Source organism: Cyanistes caeruleus, chromosome Z, assembly GCF_971803275.1.
Source record: "Cyanistes caeruleus chromosome Z, bCyaCae1.hap1.1, whole genome shotgun sequence".
Taxonomy (NCBI): Eukaryota; Metazoa; Chordata; class Aves; order Passeriformes; family Paridae; genus Cyanistes; species Cyanistes caeruleus.
Genome location: NC_141732.1, coordinates 21787358 through 21803756, shown reverse-complemented (window position 1 = coordinate 21803756; position 16399 = coordinate 21787358). Strand labels below are relative to the sequence as shown.

General features: G+C 40.4%; 1 protein-coding gene across 8 annotated transcripts in view; it reads right to left on the bottom strand.

The window, feature by feature from the left end:
- Nucleotides 1-16399, bottom strand: part of APBA1 (amyloid beta precursor protein binding family A member 1) — an 86390-nt gene that overhangs the window by 2713 nt on the left and 67278 nt on the right. For 4 of the 8 annotated variants that reach the window (XM_086868445.1, XM_086868442.1, XM_086868443.1 and 1 more), the window contains 6 exons: nt 15881-15913; nt 14667-14753; nt 13902-14087; nt 10377-10556; nt 9403-9615; nt 660-779 (listed from right to left, as the gene is read on the bottom strand). In XM_086868445.1, the coding sequence (XP_086724571.1) occupies nt 660-779; nt 9403-9615; nt 10377-10556; nt 13902-14087; nt 14667-14753; nt 15881-15913 (819 nt within the window). The remainder of the gene's footprint in view (nt 1-659; nt 780-9402; nt 9616-10376; nt 10557-13901; nt 14088-14666; nt 14754-15880; nt 15914-16399) is intronic. The other 4 variants (XM_086868448.1, XM_086868446.1, XM_086868447.1 and 1 more) reach the window with 1 other exon arrangement.

Genomic DNA, 16399 nt, shown 5'->3' with positions numbered 1-16399 from the left:
CTGGAAGGAAGAGAACAAATTTATCATGGGCTGGATAAGGAAGAGAGACTTGATTATCTATTTTTTGCCTGCAAGCTATGAATCAACATTTAAACATAGACTTGCAACAACAAATTCTAAGATGCAATCATTGCTGACTCAAAAGCAAAATTTGTTCGTGACAAGTAGTTAAGAGCAGAAAAAACTGTCAAAAAAGGCTGTTTGTGTTGTACATTACATGTCTTTGGACATGTGGTTTGGAAATTTATGAGTGTATGAAGGACCTCAATTTAATGATGTTCATTAGACAGATGCCTTGCAACAAAAAGGATCAACAACAGGCTTTTTCTTTCATGCTATCATTGCATTACGCAATGGCTTAGTTAAAGACATGTATGATGCATGCTGAAAGCAGACTCTTCCACACAGTTTTTTTTTTTTTAAGCTGAAACAACTATTTTATTCCTCTGGCTGACTGTAAAGTTGTGAATTAAGTAGAGTCACAGACAAAAAATAACTCCTATTAACACAACTTTTATATCTCAGACTTCACAAGTGCAAAATCCTGCTTGCTGAAAAGGACAAAATAGAGGCTTCCCTCTTCTCAGACTGAAACTTACCCACAAATGGAGAGGAAGTTTCATGTTAAAGCTTGATCAGAAATGGTGGAAGCTACTTACAATCCCATTCTGCACACTGAAGCCCAGCTGATATCTGAGGTCTGGTCTTCTGATCAAGACTGTGGTTACTGGAGGACATCTAACTATGTTCAGTTTAACCCGGGCCTGGTTTTTCAAACCCTGAAAAAAAATACCAAATTGAGAGTTAAACATGTATCATGACCAGAAATAAAAAAGGTGTTCAAATGCTGACATGGGAGCAGCCTTGAATAAATAGATCTTTGTATGCATTGTACCAGAACATGATCAATGAATGCCAGACACAAGCATCAGAATATTCTGTGGGATGAGTGATAAAACATCAAATTTTTCTTGCCAAAAATCTGGCACAGCTGTTTTAGATTCCTGTTGGCAATTTCTTCATTTGATAATATAAATTATACATAAAAGGAATATTAAACAGGTCTATGCATCTCACCAGAACGGTCAATGACTTTTAAATAAGTAACTGAGTTAGTTGCAAAACAGTTGCTTCCCTAATGAAAAAGAATAAATTCTGTCAAGCAAACAGCTGGTCCTCCTTGTATCATCTTTGTATAAGCAGCACCCGTAATTTCCATTATTCACAGAATCACAAGATGGGTAAAGTTGGAAGGGACCACTGTGGATCATCTGGTCCAACCTCCCTGCTCAGGCTGGGTCATCCCAGAGCACACGGCACTGGACTGTGTCCAGATGGCTCCTGAATATCTCCAGTGAGGGAGACTCCACAGCCTCCTGGGAAATCTGTTCCATTGGATGGTCACCTACACAAGCTATTCCTTTATGTTCCAATGGGACTTCCTGTGCATCAGTTTCTGCCCGTTACCCCTTGTCCTATTGCTCAGCACCCCCGACAAGAGCCTGGCTCCATCCTCTTGGCACCCTCCCTTCAGCTACTTACAGACATTGATAAGGCCCCTCTCAGTGTCTCTTCTGGAGGCTGAGCAGCCCCATCTCCCTCAGCTTTTCCTCATAAGAGAGATGCTCCGGTCCCTTCATCCTCTTTGTACAGCTCCCCTGGACCCATTCCAGGAGCTCCATGTCCCTGTTGTGCTGAGGAGCCCAGAGTTGGACACAGCACTGCAGAGGAGCCTCACCAGGGCTGAAGAGAGGGGCAGGATCACCTCCCTCAGGCTGCTGGCAGTGCTCTTCCTGATGCATCCCAGGACACCACTGGCCCTCTTGGCCACAAGGGCACACTGCTGGCTCATGGACAGCTCGTTGTCCACCAGGATCCCCAGGTCCTTCTGCACAGAGCTGCTCTCCAGCAAGTCACTCCAGCCTGTGCTGGTGCACGAAGCAGTTCCCACCCAGATGCGGGATCCTGCATTTGCCCTCACTGAATATGAGAAGGTTCCTCTCTGCCCATCTCTCCTGCCTGTTGAGGATCCTCTGAAGCACTTGGGTGTCAGCCACTTCTCCCAGCTTGGTGTCATCAGTGGACTTGCTGGGGAGGCATCTGCCCCTTCATCGAAGACATTTATGAAAACCTTAAAAAATACTGCAGGAGTATTGAATCCTGAGGGACACTGCTACCTAGAGGCCTCCAACCTGACTCTGTGCCACTGGTGATGACCCTCTGGGATCTGCCATTCAGCCAACTCTCTATCCACCTCACTGCTCACTAACTGGTCCATACTCCTGAGTTTGCCTATGAGGATGTTGTGAGAGATGGTGTGGAAAACCTTGCAGAAGTAAAACATACACTGCTCTCCCTTCATCCATCCAGGTAGCTGTTCTTCCACAGAAGGCAATCAGTTTAATCAGACATGATTTACCTTCAGTGAATCCACGCTGACTACTGCTGATCACCTCATTGTCAACCGTGTGGATAGAGATGGCCTCCAGAATGAGGAGTCCCAGGGATTAAGGTGAGGCTTACTGGACAGTAGTTATCTGGCTCTCTTTCTTGCCCTTTTTGAAGACCAGGGTGACATTTGCTTTTCTCAGTCCTCTAGCATGAACTTTCAGTGATTGCCAGGACCCTTACTGTGGTGTCTGCCAGCTCTCTCAACTCTCATGGATGCAGAGATCATGGATGTGTGAATTTTGAGTTTGCCTAGGTGTTCTCTAACCCAATCCTGTTTGACCAAGGGAAAATATCCCTTCCAACATTCCTTTACCCTGACTTCCTGTGTCAGAGATTCCTGAGGGCTGGTCTTGACAGTGAACACCAATCCAAAGGCAGTGTTCAGTAACTCTGCCTTGTCTGTGTCCTCTGTCACCGAGACACCCCCTCCATTTAGTAACAGGTCCACATTATCCCTTGTTTTCCTTTTGTTGTTGATTTATTTGAAGAAGCTAATCTTGTTTTCCTTGACATCTGTGATGGATTGGCATTTGAGAAAAAAAAAGAGACATCTAAGGAAGTTTAGTATGCTAAAGGCTTATGGGAGTTCTTTCTCCTGGCCAATAACTGGCCATTTCTGAAAACTGACAGTGGTTTTGACCATTGAATAGTGAGATCAACCTATGAACACCACCCTTTAAAAACCTAAGCCCAGGAATTTCTGGCTTCTTTTTGTTCCCGGCTGTGAAAGGTAACAGAACTCCAGCCGGCTCCTGCCTCCTCTCCAGGCCATGAGGCCTGGGCAGGGGCTGGGCTGGGCCTGCTGCGGTTCCAGCTGGGGGATGGAGCCTGTGGGAATTCCCCCAGCCCTGCCGGGCTCTGCTGCAGCCTCCCGGGAAGCCTCCAGCGTGGCTGAAACTTTTTCCAGGGGGGGCCCAGCCTGGGCACTGCTGAGCTGAAGTCCAGGACCAAGAATACCTGTTACAGCTTGAGCCAGATTTTAACCCTTTCACTGCCCAGAGACCTGCAGATTTAATCCTTTTTACAGAGAGAAGAAAGCGAGAGTGATCAACATGTAAAGAGACAACATAAACCATCAAAGCCAGTGAGGGAAAAAATTAAGCCTCAGACAGGGAGAGGAGATGCTTTAATAAGCTGAAATACTCTTCTGTTAAAGCTATGGAGATGGACAATAATGTTCTGAAAAAACTCCTATAATTCATGAAAAAGTATTTTGGGAGGAATGAAGCATTTCAAAGTGTTGCTCTGAGCAAAAGTAATCCATTGATGAAGCTGAGCAGATAGTGAAGTAGTTGTGATCTCATAAAATGCTGAAACAGAGAAAGAGAAGTGAGAGTTGATAGAAGTACTTGGCCGCCAAGAAGAAAAGAAACAACTTCTGTTCCCAGAGATGGTCACAGAGACAGATGAAGAGAACTTTTGCCTTTGAATAGCTCTTCCTTAAAATGCCACCCCTTGACTTTATGGCCCATAAAAACACCTCAGAGTGGTGTGAAATGGGAGGGGAGGCCTTATGGCAGAGTTTCTGGATGGCTGACATCAGAGGAATAGAAATCCATGAGAAAACTGTTTTCTTATGAAAAACTCTCCATAGAATGATAAAAGAAAACTTCTTTTTCTCTATAAAGACTGATGAAAAAGCTACTATATAGTTGGGACTGCTTTAACCACCAGGTTTTGTCTCTATGTTGTCAATTAAACAAGAGAATGGTTGGGTGGTGGGGAAAAACGGTTTCTGGAGATTTTATTCTGGTTTCTTATTCTTGTAGTTATGTTAATAAACTTCCTTTATTCCTTTTAACTTTTAAGCCTGTTTTGCCCTTCTTCTAATCCATATCTCACAGCAATAAATGAGTAAGTTTTCTAGTGATTTTTTTAGCTAGTGCTTTAAACCCATGACAACATCCTTGGTCAGATTTAATTCCAAATTGTCTGTGGCCTTCCTTGTCTCATCCTCATCTCTCCTTAGTCTGACAACCTCTCTATATTAATTCCAAGAGGACTGACCCTGCTTACCCTGCTTACCTTGCTTCCATCTCCTGTGTATTTCCTGCTTATGCTTGAGTAATGACAGTTCTTCATTCATCCATGCAGGTCTCTTGACCCCTTGTCTGACTTCTTGCTCACTGGGATGCATCGTTCTTGAGTTTGGAGGAAGTGATCCTTGAATATCAACCTTCCCTGCAGGACCTCTTCCCATGGGATTCTATCAATATCTCTAAAGAGTCTAAAATAAGCTCTCCTGAAGCCCATGATTAAAATCTTACTTGCCAATAGGCTGGCACCAATCTTCACACATCCAATAAATCCTTTCCTGTTTGCTGGATGAGGTCAAGCAGCATACCCATTTCTTGTGGGCTCCTCCATCATCTGAGGACGTTGTCACTAGTGCTTTCCAGGAACCTTCTGGATTGTTTGTGCTTTGCTGCGCAGCTTCTCCAGAAGATGTCATGATAGTTCAAGTCTCCCACAAGAACCAGAGCCTGTGACTTCAAGGCTGCTTTGAGCTGTCTGTATAAGGTCTCATCCACCTCTTGATCAGGCATTCTGTAGCACGTATCCACAAGTGCCACCCTTAGCAGTCTGCCCTTTTATTCTAACCTATGAACTGTCAACTCATTCATCATCGACCCCAAGACAGAGCTTGATACATTCCAAGTATTCTTCCTCCCTTCCAACTGAGCTATATCACATTCATAATAAACTCCTTCCTACTAGAAGAAAATTGAATGAGAAAAAAATATTTTTACTGTCAAGATGGTAAAACACTTATTACCCAGAAAAGCCGTGGAGCATCCAGTCTTGGAGGTATTTAAATCCCAGTGGGCAAAGTGTTAAGAAGCCTGTTCTACTTTGAATTAAAATGTTAGTCTAGACTAGCTACAGGAGTGACTGCCAGACTCAGAGACTGAGTTCATATGGCTCCATGAAAACAAAAATGTAATGAGCCACAAATAAATGCAATCTGACCCTTTATACAACTTCAAGTACTTAGAGCTCTTGGAGATTGTTATGAGAGATTTTTGAAATGCTTAATTCATACAAAATATTAGCCATAAATCTATACATAAATAAAAAACTCATAAAGAATGAAATGCTTTATAAAAATTACAGCTATTTTCAACTTACTTAATTAATTCCGTAGCTAAGGTAATATACTGAAGTCTCTACATACAATTTACTGCTGCTGATTCTGTTGAACTGAGCTCCTGATTCAGCAGTGACTTGAGTAACTGAACTGGTATCCTGGCATTATGAACTGCCCTGAAGTCTGTTTTCTTGTCAGTGCCTTACACTGCATGTAATCAACACTGGGTGCAAACAGCTGCCCTCACTTCCACACAGCGCTAAGATCAACTTGGCTCATTCTTGGAAATGGCTGCAAGACAATGCAACACAAATCGGAATACAAAATCTGAACACAAAATGACAAAGCTCATGGCTGTGGGAACTGCCTGTTCTCCACACACAGGAGAAAGAAGGTCTGAACTTCTTCCATGACTATGACTAGACTTCTTCTACTCTGGTGCGCAGTGCAGCTCACATGCTTAAGGACCATTCACTTTCTATAGGCAGATCTTGACAACACACACTGTAGAGGACAGGGACTTCTCAACCTGAACTATGCTGTGGGCATGGTGTTCATGGAAAAATCAAGGGGGCTTTTGCCTCAGCATTCTAATCCTGGAAGATAGCAGTCATACAGAGTACTGGGGATGCCCATTTCTATAATGAATTTAAGTGTCTAACTTCAGTCATCTGAATTCACTCAGGGTATGTGCCCAGAACAGACTTGGTATCATCATGCTCTTACTTCCCTGATGAATGTGCAAGTGACTTACATGTATTCCCTGGGGGAAAAAAAAGTCATGTGGTCCCTAAAAAAATTCTTTTAATTTTACAGAAAGTACATATATTTCAGAAGTGGTTAATCTTCACTTGTATACAGACTGGTAGTATAAACTGATCAGAAACAAACAAAAAAATTGCATATTTTTGACCACCTTTCTTTCTTTATCTAGTTACTGAGTATACTTCCGATAGTAACCAGCACTAGATGCTTCTGAGAAAGACAGAAGTAGCATAATCCTATCAGGGAACAGCCACAACACATGGAAAGCTTCTTCAAAGCTCCATCAGTTTGGAACTGGTTTATGGTAAATCAGAAGCAAAGATTACATCTATAATGCTGAATTATCTTGTTTGAAGCGCTTACGACATATGTGTATCCGCGTATTACCATCTTTTCCTTCTAGTATGCTAAGGAAATCAGAAACCTGGGATATTTCTACCACATTTAATGATCTGTGCTTAGATCATTCATATACATACTTGTTTCCGAAAATGCTATATTAATAACTCCAGATATGTGGTTGTGAAGATCTGCAAACATACAGATTATCTTTTCTTTAGAATGACAAAAAAATGGGCTGGCAGTTCCTGTGAAAAATGTGGTAAGTATCAATGAAAAAGAGAAAGGCCTGCAGAAGTTGGAAACGGCAAAGCTCGTTGCATCTGTATTGAAAGAGTACTGATAAGCAGAACAAAAACTCCATCTGAATAAGGAAAGCATAACTTATCAGAGTTTTAGAAATAAAAATGATGTGGGATAGGAAACAATCATAAAGAGCCTAAATTTACAGGGAGTTTTGTTTCAATGATGCTAGCACAAAGAAATTTAATATGGTGATTTTTTTTTTTTCATTTCTTGACACACGTAAGACTGCTTTTACCATATTTTCAGTATGTCACACAGGCTATCATTTCTACTCACTGAATCTAAAATGACTGGTTCAGTGACTCATGCATCTATTACTTATCAGAACTCAATATAAACATAATGGGAAGCCTGAATGGAAAGTCTTTATAACATTTCAGTTCAAGTATTAAGAGATAATCCATGAAGAAAAAAAAATACTTTGTACTTTTTTTTTACTTGGCAAATTTACCTTGTAAATGGAAAATTTATAATGTAATTAAAAAATATTACAAAGTGAAAGAAGAAAGGTACATAATACAACTTGTTACAAAAAAGTTGTAATGAATAAATTAATAACTCTAACAGGGAATGTCTGTATAATGACCAGCATTATGGGTCTGCATGTGATGATCTGCAGAGCTAGGCAGGATCATTTCAATAAATAACTAATAAATAACTAATGAGTTTCGTCTCAAACACTCTCTAGTGATGTATCTTTCCTGTTCTTTAAAATCTGATGTTCAAATACTTATTCCTTTATATGCTACAGCTGCCCCGAGCACTGCTCAGTTCAGATGACTGCAAGCTTTTCAGTGTCACATACTTTGCTGACAACTAGAAGAAAGCTCTTCCAATTAAAATATCCCATTTATGCAAGTGAAGAGAAGCACCGAATAAGAGAAGCACTTTCAAACAACTTGGGGAAAGATGCCACAGAGGGTATGTCTTTAAGCCCAAATTTTACAGCTTTAATAACAGGTATAAACAAACAAACAAAAAAGCATTTACTCTATTTTATCCAAATATTAAGAGGTACTTAACATATAGTAATGCTTATGACAATACTAAACACCTATGCCTCCATATAAAATTTCAAGCGTGTACCTGGTAATATCTTCCTTCTGCACAAAATATTCCCTTGTGAGGTTATGCACAGAACTCTGGTACACAAGTAAATAGCAAAGCACTCTGGAATTCCACTGGATGATGTCAATCTGGACTTCATCAAGACTTTTGATGCTGTTCTCTCAAGATAACCTCATAACCCTCAAGCTCAGGAAACAGGTGGTGAGGTGGATTGAGAAGCGACTGAACAGCAGAGCTCAGAGGGTTGGGACTGGTGGCACAGGTCTATTTGGATGTCTGTACCTAGCAGGGCCCAATACTGGGCCCAATCTTATTTAACTTATCAATATGGAGTGCCTCCTGAGGAAGTTCACTGATGACAAAAGCTGGGAGGAGTGGCCAAGTGCTGTGCAACCCTTCAGAAGGACCTTGACAAGCAGGAGGTGTGGGCAGAAGGGAACCTTCTGAAATTCAACAAGGGCAAATGCAGGAATCACCCCAGGCCCCAGCACAAGCTGTCCATGAGCCAGCAATGCTCTTGCAGCTAATAAGGCGGATGTTACCCTGGGATACATTGGGAAGAGCACTGCCAGCAGCTCAAGGGAGGTGATCCTGCCCCTCTGCTCAGCCCTGGTGAGGCTTATCTGCAGTGCTGTGTCCAGCTCTGGGCTCCTCAGCACAACAGGGACATGGAGCTCCTGGAGCAGGCAGCTCCTGTTGAGGGCTTTCATTAGGGGACTGGAGCACTTCACTTAGGAGGAAAAGGTTAACAGTTGGACTGAGTGACATCAGAGGCCTTTTCCAACCTAAAAAATGCCACAATTCTGTCAAAAGCTGAGGGAGCTGGCCCTGTTCAGCATCAAGAAGAGACAACTGAGAGGGGACCTCATTAATGCATGTAAGTATCTGAGGGGAAGATGTCAAGAGGATATAGTCAGGCTCTTTTTAGTGGTGCTGAGCAATAGGATGAATGGCAAAGGGCCAACACTGGAATGCAGGAAGTTTCACCTCAATATAAGGAAGAATTTCTCTCCTGTGAGGAGATTGAGCATAGGAACAGATTTTCAGAGAAACTTCAGAGTTCCCTTCTCTGGAGATACTCAAAAGCCATCAATACACAATCTTGAGTAAGATGCTCTAGGCAACTCTGCTGGAGCAAGGAGGTTGGATTAGACTACTTCCAGTGGTCCCAACCTTACCCATTTTCCTGTGTGGTGCTGTGTGGAGTCAGAAAACGGGTGTAGCATAACTCACACTGTTTTTTAAGATCATGAAATGGAAAGTGCTATGCTTTAGCTTTTTATGCTTAAATATTTGTTAAGAATTTACTTCAGAGTTTCATACTTTCTGCTCTTCAGTTATGTCACCATTTAAAAATGTGTAGCTTCCAGAAACATTTTCCCTACCTTTATAATGCTTTGACACGTTGAGAGTGGTAAACCAACCAAGCTGGTCCCATTGATTGACATAATCTGGTCCCCTATGTTCAGCTTCCCAGATTTCTCTGCTGGTCCTCCATGCATCATGTTGGCTATGATAACTGTAGGCAAAATAGATCCCCAGCCAGACTCCACAATCACCACACCTAGGATTTCCCCCTTTTGCTTTTCAATGTAAACCTGTATAATAAGAAAAAGTGTTAAAAAAAATAGTTTATTTCACACCTATAGAGCTAATATCATTCCCTTCCAAACACTCACAATCACAACAAACATACCCCTCTTCATTTGCAACCTGCCTTCCTAATTCAACGGCAAAACAAGATAGGGTACATTGTATTCAAACATTAAATGACACACAATACGGATTTAGTGCAAAACACCCCTCAGAAGCCAATTCTGTATATGAGCAGAAGAAACTGCAGTGATGGAAACCCTGGTGCCATGGGCTTTGGTGGACAAAGCTAAGTAAGAAGATATTTCAAGAGTTTACAACTTTGCATTGGAAAAACATTACCTGTGTGTTCCAGTTGCACACTGGTTCATTTTTATTAAGCAAGCTGCAAAGACTTCTGGTACATACAGTTAGTTAAACCCTGGAATCAGTTATGTTCATAAACACCTCCTTTAAATTTTATGTTGTTTACTGTAATTTTAAAAATTGAATTAATCTGTTAATCTGCTTGAAGTTCACTTTAAAACATGTCTGAAAATTGTTTGGTAAAAAGAACAGAAACAGATGGTAAATCAGTTGACTGCTGATAAATTTGGGATACACTGTTTGCCTTTGAAACAGAACTGATGACAGGGTGTCCTATTAGGGAGGATATTCTAGACTAACTGAGATAATTTTTAGGAAGTATTAATGGTTTTTTAATTTTTTCCAACACAATCCTGCAACTGATAAAGAGTAGCTGAATATTGTGGAAAAAGAGACATACATCTTTGCAATTTTCAGATTTGGAGAAGTGAATCAGATCATCATTGTACATGTCCTGGGTATTAAGCAAGTCGCTGTATTCCTTCTGGCTAAGGTCTTCTGGGTTGATTCCATTTGCCCTCAGAAACTCTTGGTAGGCCACACTAAATGCTTGACCTATGGACTGTGCAATCAGCTGCGCCTGTAGCAGTTCCCAGAGAAGTGAAAAGAAAAGAAAAAAGTGAAACACTCTGATGATCATGGCCACTGACACTTTCTGTTACAATCACACTGTAAAATGCATCATCAAGTTGATGAACCTACAAGTTACCACAATCCAGTCTAAAAAAGTATTTGTGCCCTACAAACTAATTTTAAAGACACATAAAATATCAACACATTTAGCTCTCCCATGAATCTAGTTCAGTAAGCAACTCTAAATTATAAATATCTGAAAGAAAGACATCCTTACACAGGTAAGAACTGCTAAGTGTAAAGGTAGAGCCACTGCAGTGACTGCAGCTTGTCCCCACAATTCTTCCCACGCATGCTGCTCCCAGATAGCTCTCCCTTCCAGCAGAGGCAATGTCATTCTCTGACAAGCCAGCAGTGAAAATGAAAATAACTACTAGGAAACACACAACCACATTTAAATGGGTATTTCCAACTTTTCTTACCATCCTTTAAAACATTCATAGTGACTACTCCTACCTCAGCCTCAGACAAAGAAAAAGGCAGCAACTAGTGATCAGATAAAGCCCTTGAAGTAACTGCAAATGGTCATATGCACCTCCTTCTTCACCCTGCTACTACCTTCAGCCATTATCCCCTACACTTATTTCCCTCCTTCCAACTTGCACAATCCTGCCAGTTCTCTGCCTCTTTCCTACCCACTTTTTGTAGGCACCCTCTTGCACCTGCGGCTTCCCACAGTCTTGTCTGCACCCAGAGCCACCAAATGCACCACTCACTACACTGCATTGTTCCACCGTGAGCGGTTTTGCTTCTGCAGCTGTGGGAGAGAAACTGGGCAGCAGACAGATGTGGGGAAAGCTCTGTGCCAAGCAGGGCCAGAGGGAAGCCTGCCTTTGACACAGTAATCATGGTCAGGCAAGTAATGGGCGGGAGAGGAAAGGACAGCATGTTGCAGAGTACTGCTCTGGATAGGTGGAGCAATCATGCAGTGAGCACTGTGTAGTGCTTACGGGAGGTGGCTGTGATGTGCACCAAAACAGTGCTGGCTGTGGCAAAGGCAGGGAAGACAAATGGCGAGCTCCACAGCTTACTGTGGAGGCTTGGCAGAGTGCTGATAATGAATGAATGCTGCTCCAGGTGTACTTTTATTTAATACCATATTTAAAGTTCAGTTTGGTCCCTAATAAAGGAAAGATTCCCAATACTGAAATAAAAATCATATAGCATCTTAAACAGCTTAAACTAGCACTAAACCTGCTGATGAGAACAGCATGATTACTGGTGCTGAAAACACCAATATATGTATATTACCAAAGCTAAGACCAAGCTAATTTTGACAGCAAGAACAAGACAGCAAGTAAAGGAGAAAACTACAACTCCATAATTCAGTAACCAAAGGGAAGAGTGCAGACTTGACATTCATACACATGTATCTTCACTCCAGGAAGAGATCAGCTTCTACTTAGAAACCCAGCACTTGAACATATCACTAAGGTTCTACTCATTTAAAGATACACCTCTAAATACATATGAAAATCTGGTGCTGTCCTCCTTAGACAAAGACTCATCCAAGCAGAGACCAACACCCACCCACAGGCTTACAGCTTCTGTTTCACTTACTGTGTTGACTCTGTCAAGTACCCAGTTGTCCCAGAAGAAGAAAAGACAAGTTTTATAATAGAAACAGGCTGTATTACTTCACTGCAGGTAAAAAAATCTTTGAAGCTGCCATTTGCTTGCTGCTACAATGCTTTCATTCTGTTAAGAGATTTTGTATTTGAGATAAATTTTGCAAGTTACCTGTGAGCTGTAAACCATGACTAAGGAGAGTTGATATAAGCTGCAGCTTCTCAGCATATTTTCCCCATCAACAAGCAATGTTTTTATTTGATCTACAGGCATTTCACAAGCTAATTGGATCTACAGGCATAGAGAGGATCCCACATGACACAAATACAGGCTGATTCAAACAAACCACAGATTGGGAAGCTCAAATTTCAGCTAGCCAAAGTATTAAAGCAGCCTAAGAAACAAATCTGGGAAGTATGGATCCTGCAAGGGGTCAGACCACCTGATGGTAAAGGAAAATAAGCCCCAGACTCTGGCACCTGACAGTTTGATTTCAGCTTTTTCAACTGGCCAGGAAAAGAGCAAGCAAACTTGTGACTAGAAACACAGGAACAGCAGCTTCAAAGTGGGTGGCTTGTCAAATGATATTAAGCAAAAAATGCATCAGCTACTCTCTTTCACACCAGATTCTTAAAAGGCTTTGCAAAACAGGCTTACATGTTATTTTGTGGAAATAATTCATAATTTTTATACTCTGTCAATTTTGGTCCAGGACTACTTTAATCAGTGCTCATCCTTTTTAACTTCAGCAGTGGGTTATGTATATACATTCATGTGCAATCAGATAATATATTCAGACACCTGAATATAATCTGTTTAGAACATTATATAAAATAAAATCAGCACATAAAATCAGCTCCTTATTCAAGGCAACCTTCCCATCTCAAAGTCCTTGATGCTCACTGCAGATTGGAAGATGTGAATACTTTATAAGAAACTGATACTTTCACTTGCTTCTCTTGAGTTTGTTACAACTTCCCAAATTAGTAAGCCTAACTTGACTATGATCCTAAAAACCACATATCTAACCACTTCAATCTGATAAGCTTGATTTCGCTTTTCAGTTACTGAAAGTTACTTTTCACAAGTGCGTAAAAGTTAAAGATCAGCATAGTGCACAGCAAGTTATACACACTGATTTTGAAGACAGGTTGCAAATCCTGTGTAAGGTAACTTCGTCCTGTGTAAAGTAACTTAAGTGCCATAGATTAAAATTTAGTCATTTGTGTCTCTATTCAGCATATTTGGAGATTGCTGAAATAACAATCTTTTTCTGCTGGCCTTTTGATATGATGACAGCAACTACAGTCCCAACACAAACCTCCTGAAAAACAAAAACTACCTTTCTGGTATGGATCAGAGACTGATCCTCAATGAAAAACTTGGGAACAGAACTTCCCTATGAAAATAAGCACCTCTGATAGACTTTCCCTCTCTTATGCAAAATTTGAGCTTGTATTTGTAACCTGAAGTAACTGGGCCCTCCTATCACTGTTACTGGAAGGCACTCCAGAAGCTTTAAAATGGTAAGCATTTCTATAAACACCAATTTCCTGTGACTTGTCAGGTGCAAACATATAAATGGCAGGCAAGTTCCTCTGCTTAGATGAAATATTGGTTGCAGTTAAAAAACAAACAGAACAACTCACAATGGACTTTGGGCCTTTTAAAATGTGCTTACTTTTCCACTCCTAGAAAATTACAAGACAATGTAATTGCTTACATCCTCAGACTCAAAGACATGACAAATCATTTTGTACTGCCTCTTTCCGTCTTGAGAGGGGTGAGATGCTTCCACATTATCCTGGGAGTTAGAGCGTGGCATTCGCCTGCGAGCCATCAAAACAACTATATTTCCTATATCAGCAATGTAAGAAATGGTCCGCAGGGGATGATCCATCATGGTTTCCTGGGGAATAAGAAAACCAACATAAGCAGCTGCTTCAACTAAGTTCTTATTGCACATCTAGTATTATCAAAACACACAAATAGCTGTAAGACTATTCACTCTGTTAAGTGAAGTCTGTAATACCTGTCATGCATGAAGGGAGATACAAATAGAACCCAAGAGTTTCACTTTCCAAAACCAAAACAAAGAGAAAGTTTTACAGGGGATTTTTTTCTGTGGAAATGCACATCAAGACCTCAATTGCAGAACCTGCATATGCTGGGCATGTATGTGTAGAGGACTATGAACAAATTATTGCAGCTAAACATTTTGAGCTACTCTGTGCACAATCAATACTTGATGCAGCATGGTTCAGAAGACATAAGCTGACTGCAATTATCTTACCCACAAATTCTAGTAATTTCTACAGTCAGACACACCAGAGTAATTACCTGTATGACATGGCTCTTGACCATGGATTTCTGATTAGAGGGGTACAGAAGAGCCAAAACATTTTAAAGACAAATTTTAACATGTAGGTGAACATGTCCAGTAGTCTACTCCAACAATACCAACAAAGTATTTTGTTTATGTTTTTACCTGTGTGTCTGCATTCAGTACTTTTATTCTCTGTGTAGAAATGAAGAGGTCCACTTCAGTCATGGGTTGAGATTCACCTTCTGGAGCCTGCAAATAAATGGATTAGAGTCAAACAAACACATCAGGTAACATACTTACTAATAATGATGTTAATTCACGTACAGGGGTGCACTAAGACACAGTCACCAGAACAGAAATGCAGGATAGAGTATTAGACTGCAGAAGCAAAAGAGAAACACAAAGATGTGGAAACTATATCATATACGTGAAAGTGAATTGGGTATTGTTTGAAAAAAAAGTTAACCTCATAAAGGCTTGCCTGCTATTTTTCCTGATTCAGTAAAATTATACCTGACTGCAACATGAACTATAAAGATTTCTTAAAAAACATTATGATTTTACCATTTTCTGCACACTATGAAACCCACTTCAAATAAGGTTTTCATACATGGCATAGAAAGGCCTAACAGCATCTCCTGCCTGAGGAATTTCTATTTGGGCTAGCAGTGGCTGCCAAGACCAATGGAAAAACCCGTACCACAGGAGGTACTGTTTGAGCTTTTCATAATGCAGTTCTGGCAAGAAGACCTTCACAGTCAGACAACATACTTTTCAAGCAGTAACCCACTTTAGAAGTCATATTTTGTTAATAGAAAGCAAACATTTGCAATATTTTTTAAATTATATTTGTTAAAAGGTAATTGAAAGCTCCACAAACAAAATTTATTACAAAGATGAGTCAATCTCAGTATATTACTGTATGTATAGACATAAACTTGTTTTTTGCATCCAGCAATCTGACATCTCTGTGTGTCAAACAAAGCATTCTTAATAAATATAAAATAAAAAGTAAAAAAAAACAACCACAAAACAAACCCCACACTTCATTTTAATCCATCATTTTACAAAGTTTAAACCTTTGCCGTGTCAGTCTTGATTCTTTAATATGCATTTTGGGCACTGCCTGTAACCATTTAATAAATCCAATCTTTCTTCTATTTCTAACATGAAATGGCTAATGATAAGCAACAAAAAATGGCCAATCAGGCAACTGATTTCTGAGATATGTCAAGTTGTATGGTGGCTCAGAAATAAATCTGAAAAAACCTTGCTGGATGCAGAAAATAAAACCACAAAATAAAAAGAAAGGAAAAAACCCTCCCAGAAAACAAAAGAACAAGCATAACATCAAGCTGATGGAGTTTGTACTGCACCTTCTTCCTGCTTTTGGCTAATTTCTGGGCCATCTGCTTAGCATGGAACAAACAGAGACAGGAGAACAGTTAGAGAAGAACTTACAGAGACTCCAAGTCAAGCAGGAATCTACAAACTAATGTAAGGGCTCACAGACTACTAGCTGGTCTAAATTAGTCCCTGCTTAGATTAATTTGCTCCTTTTGTTTTTAGCTTAAAAACTATAAAATTTCATGTTAAGCACAATTAATTTCAGAAATTAAAAGAAACAGCACCAAGAGAGTCAGGAAGAACACAAAAGGATTTTTTTTCACTTAAAATGTTGCTTGCAATAAACAAGGTTATTTTGTGAGCAATTGTTCTTGAGGTTTGGTGAGGGGGAGGATGGTTTAAGAAACATAACAGAGCTTCCCCTCACAGCAGTGTAAACCATAATATTATTTCTTTTGAAGGCACACCAATGTAAAAGGTGAGAGAAAAATTTATGCCTTATTATTGCAGTTTTTTCAGATCTCAGAGTTCAACAGACTTCAAAAAAA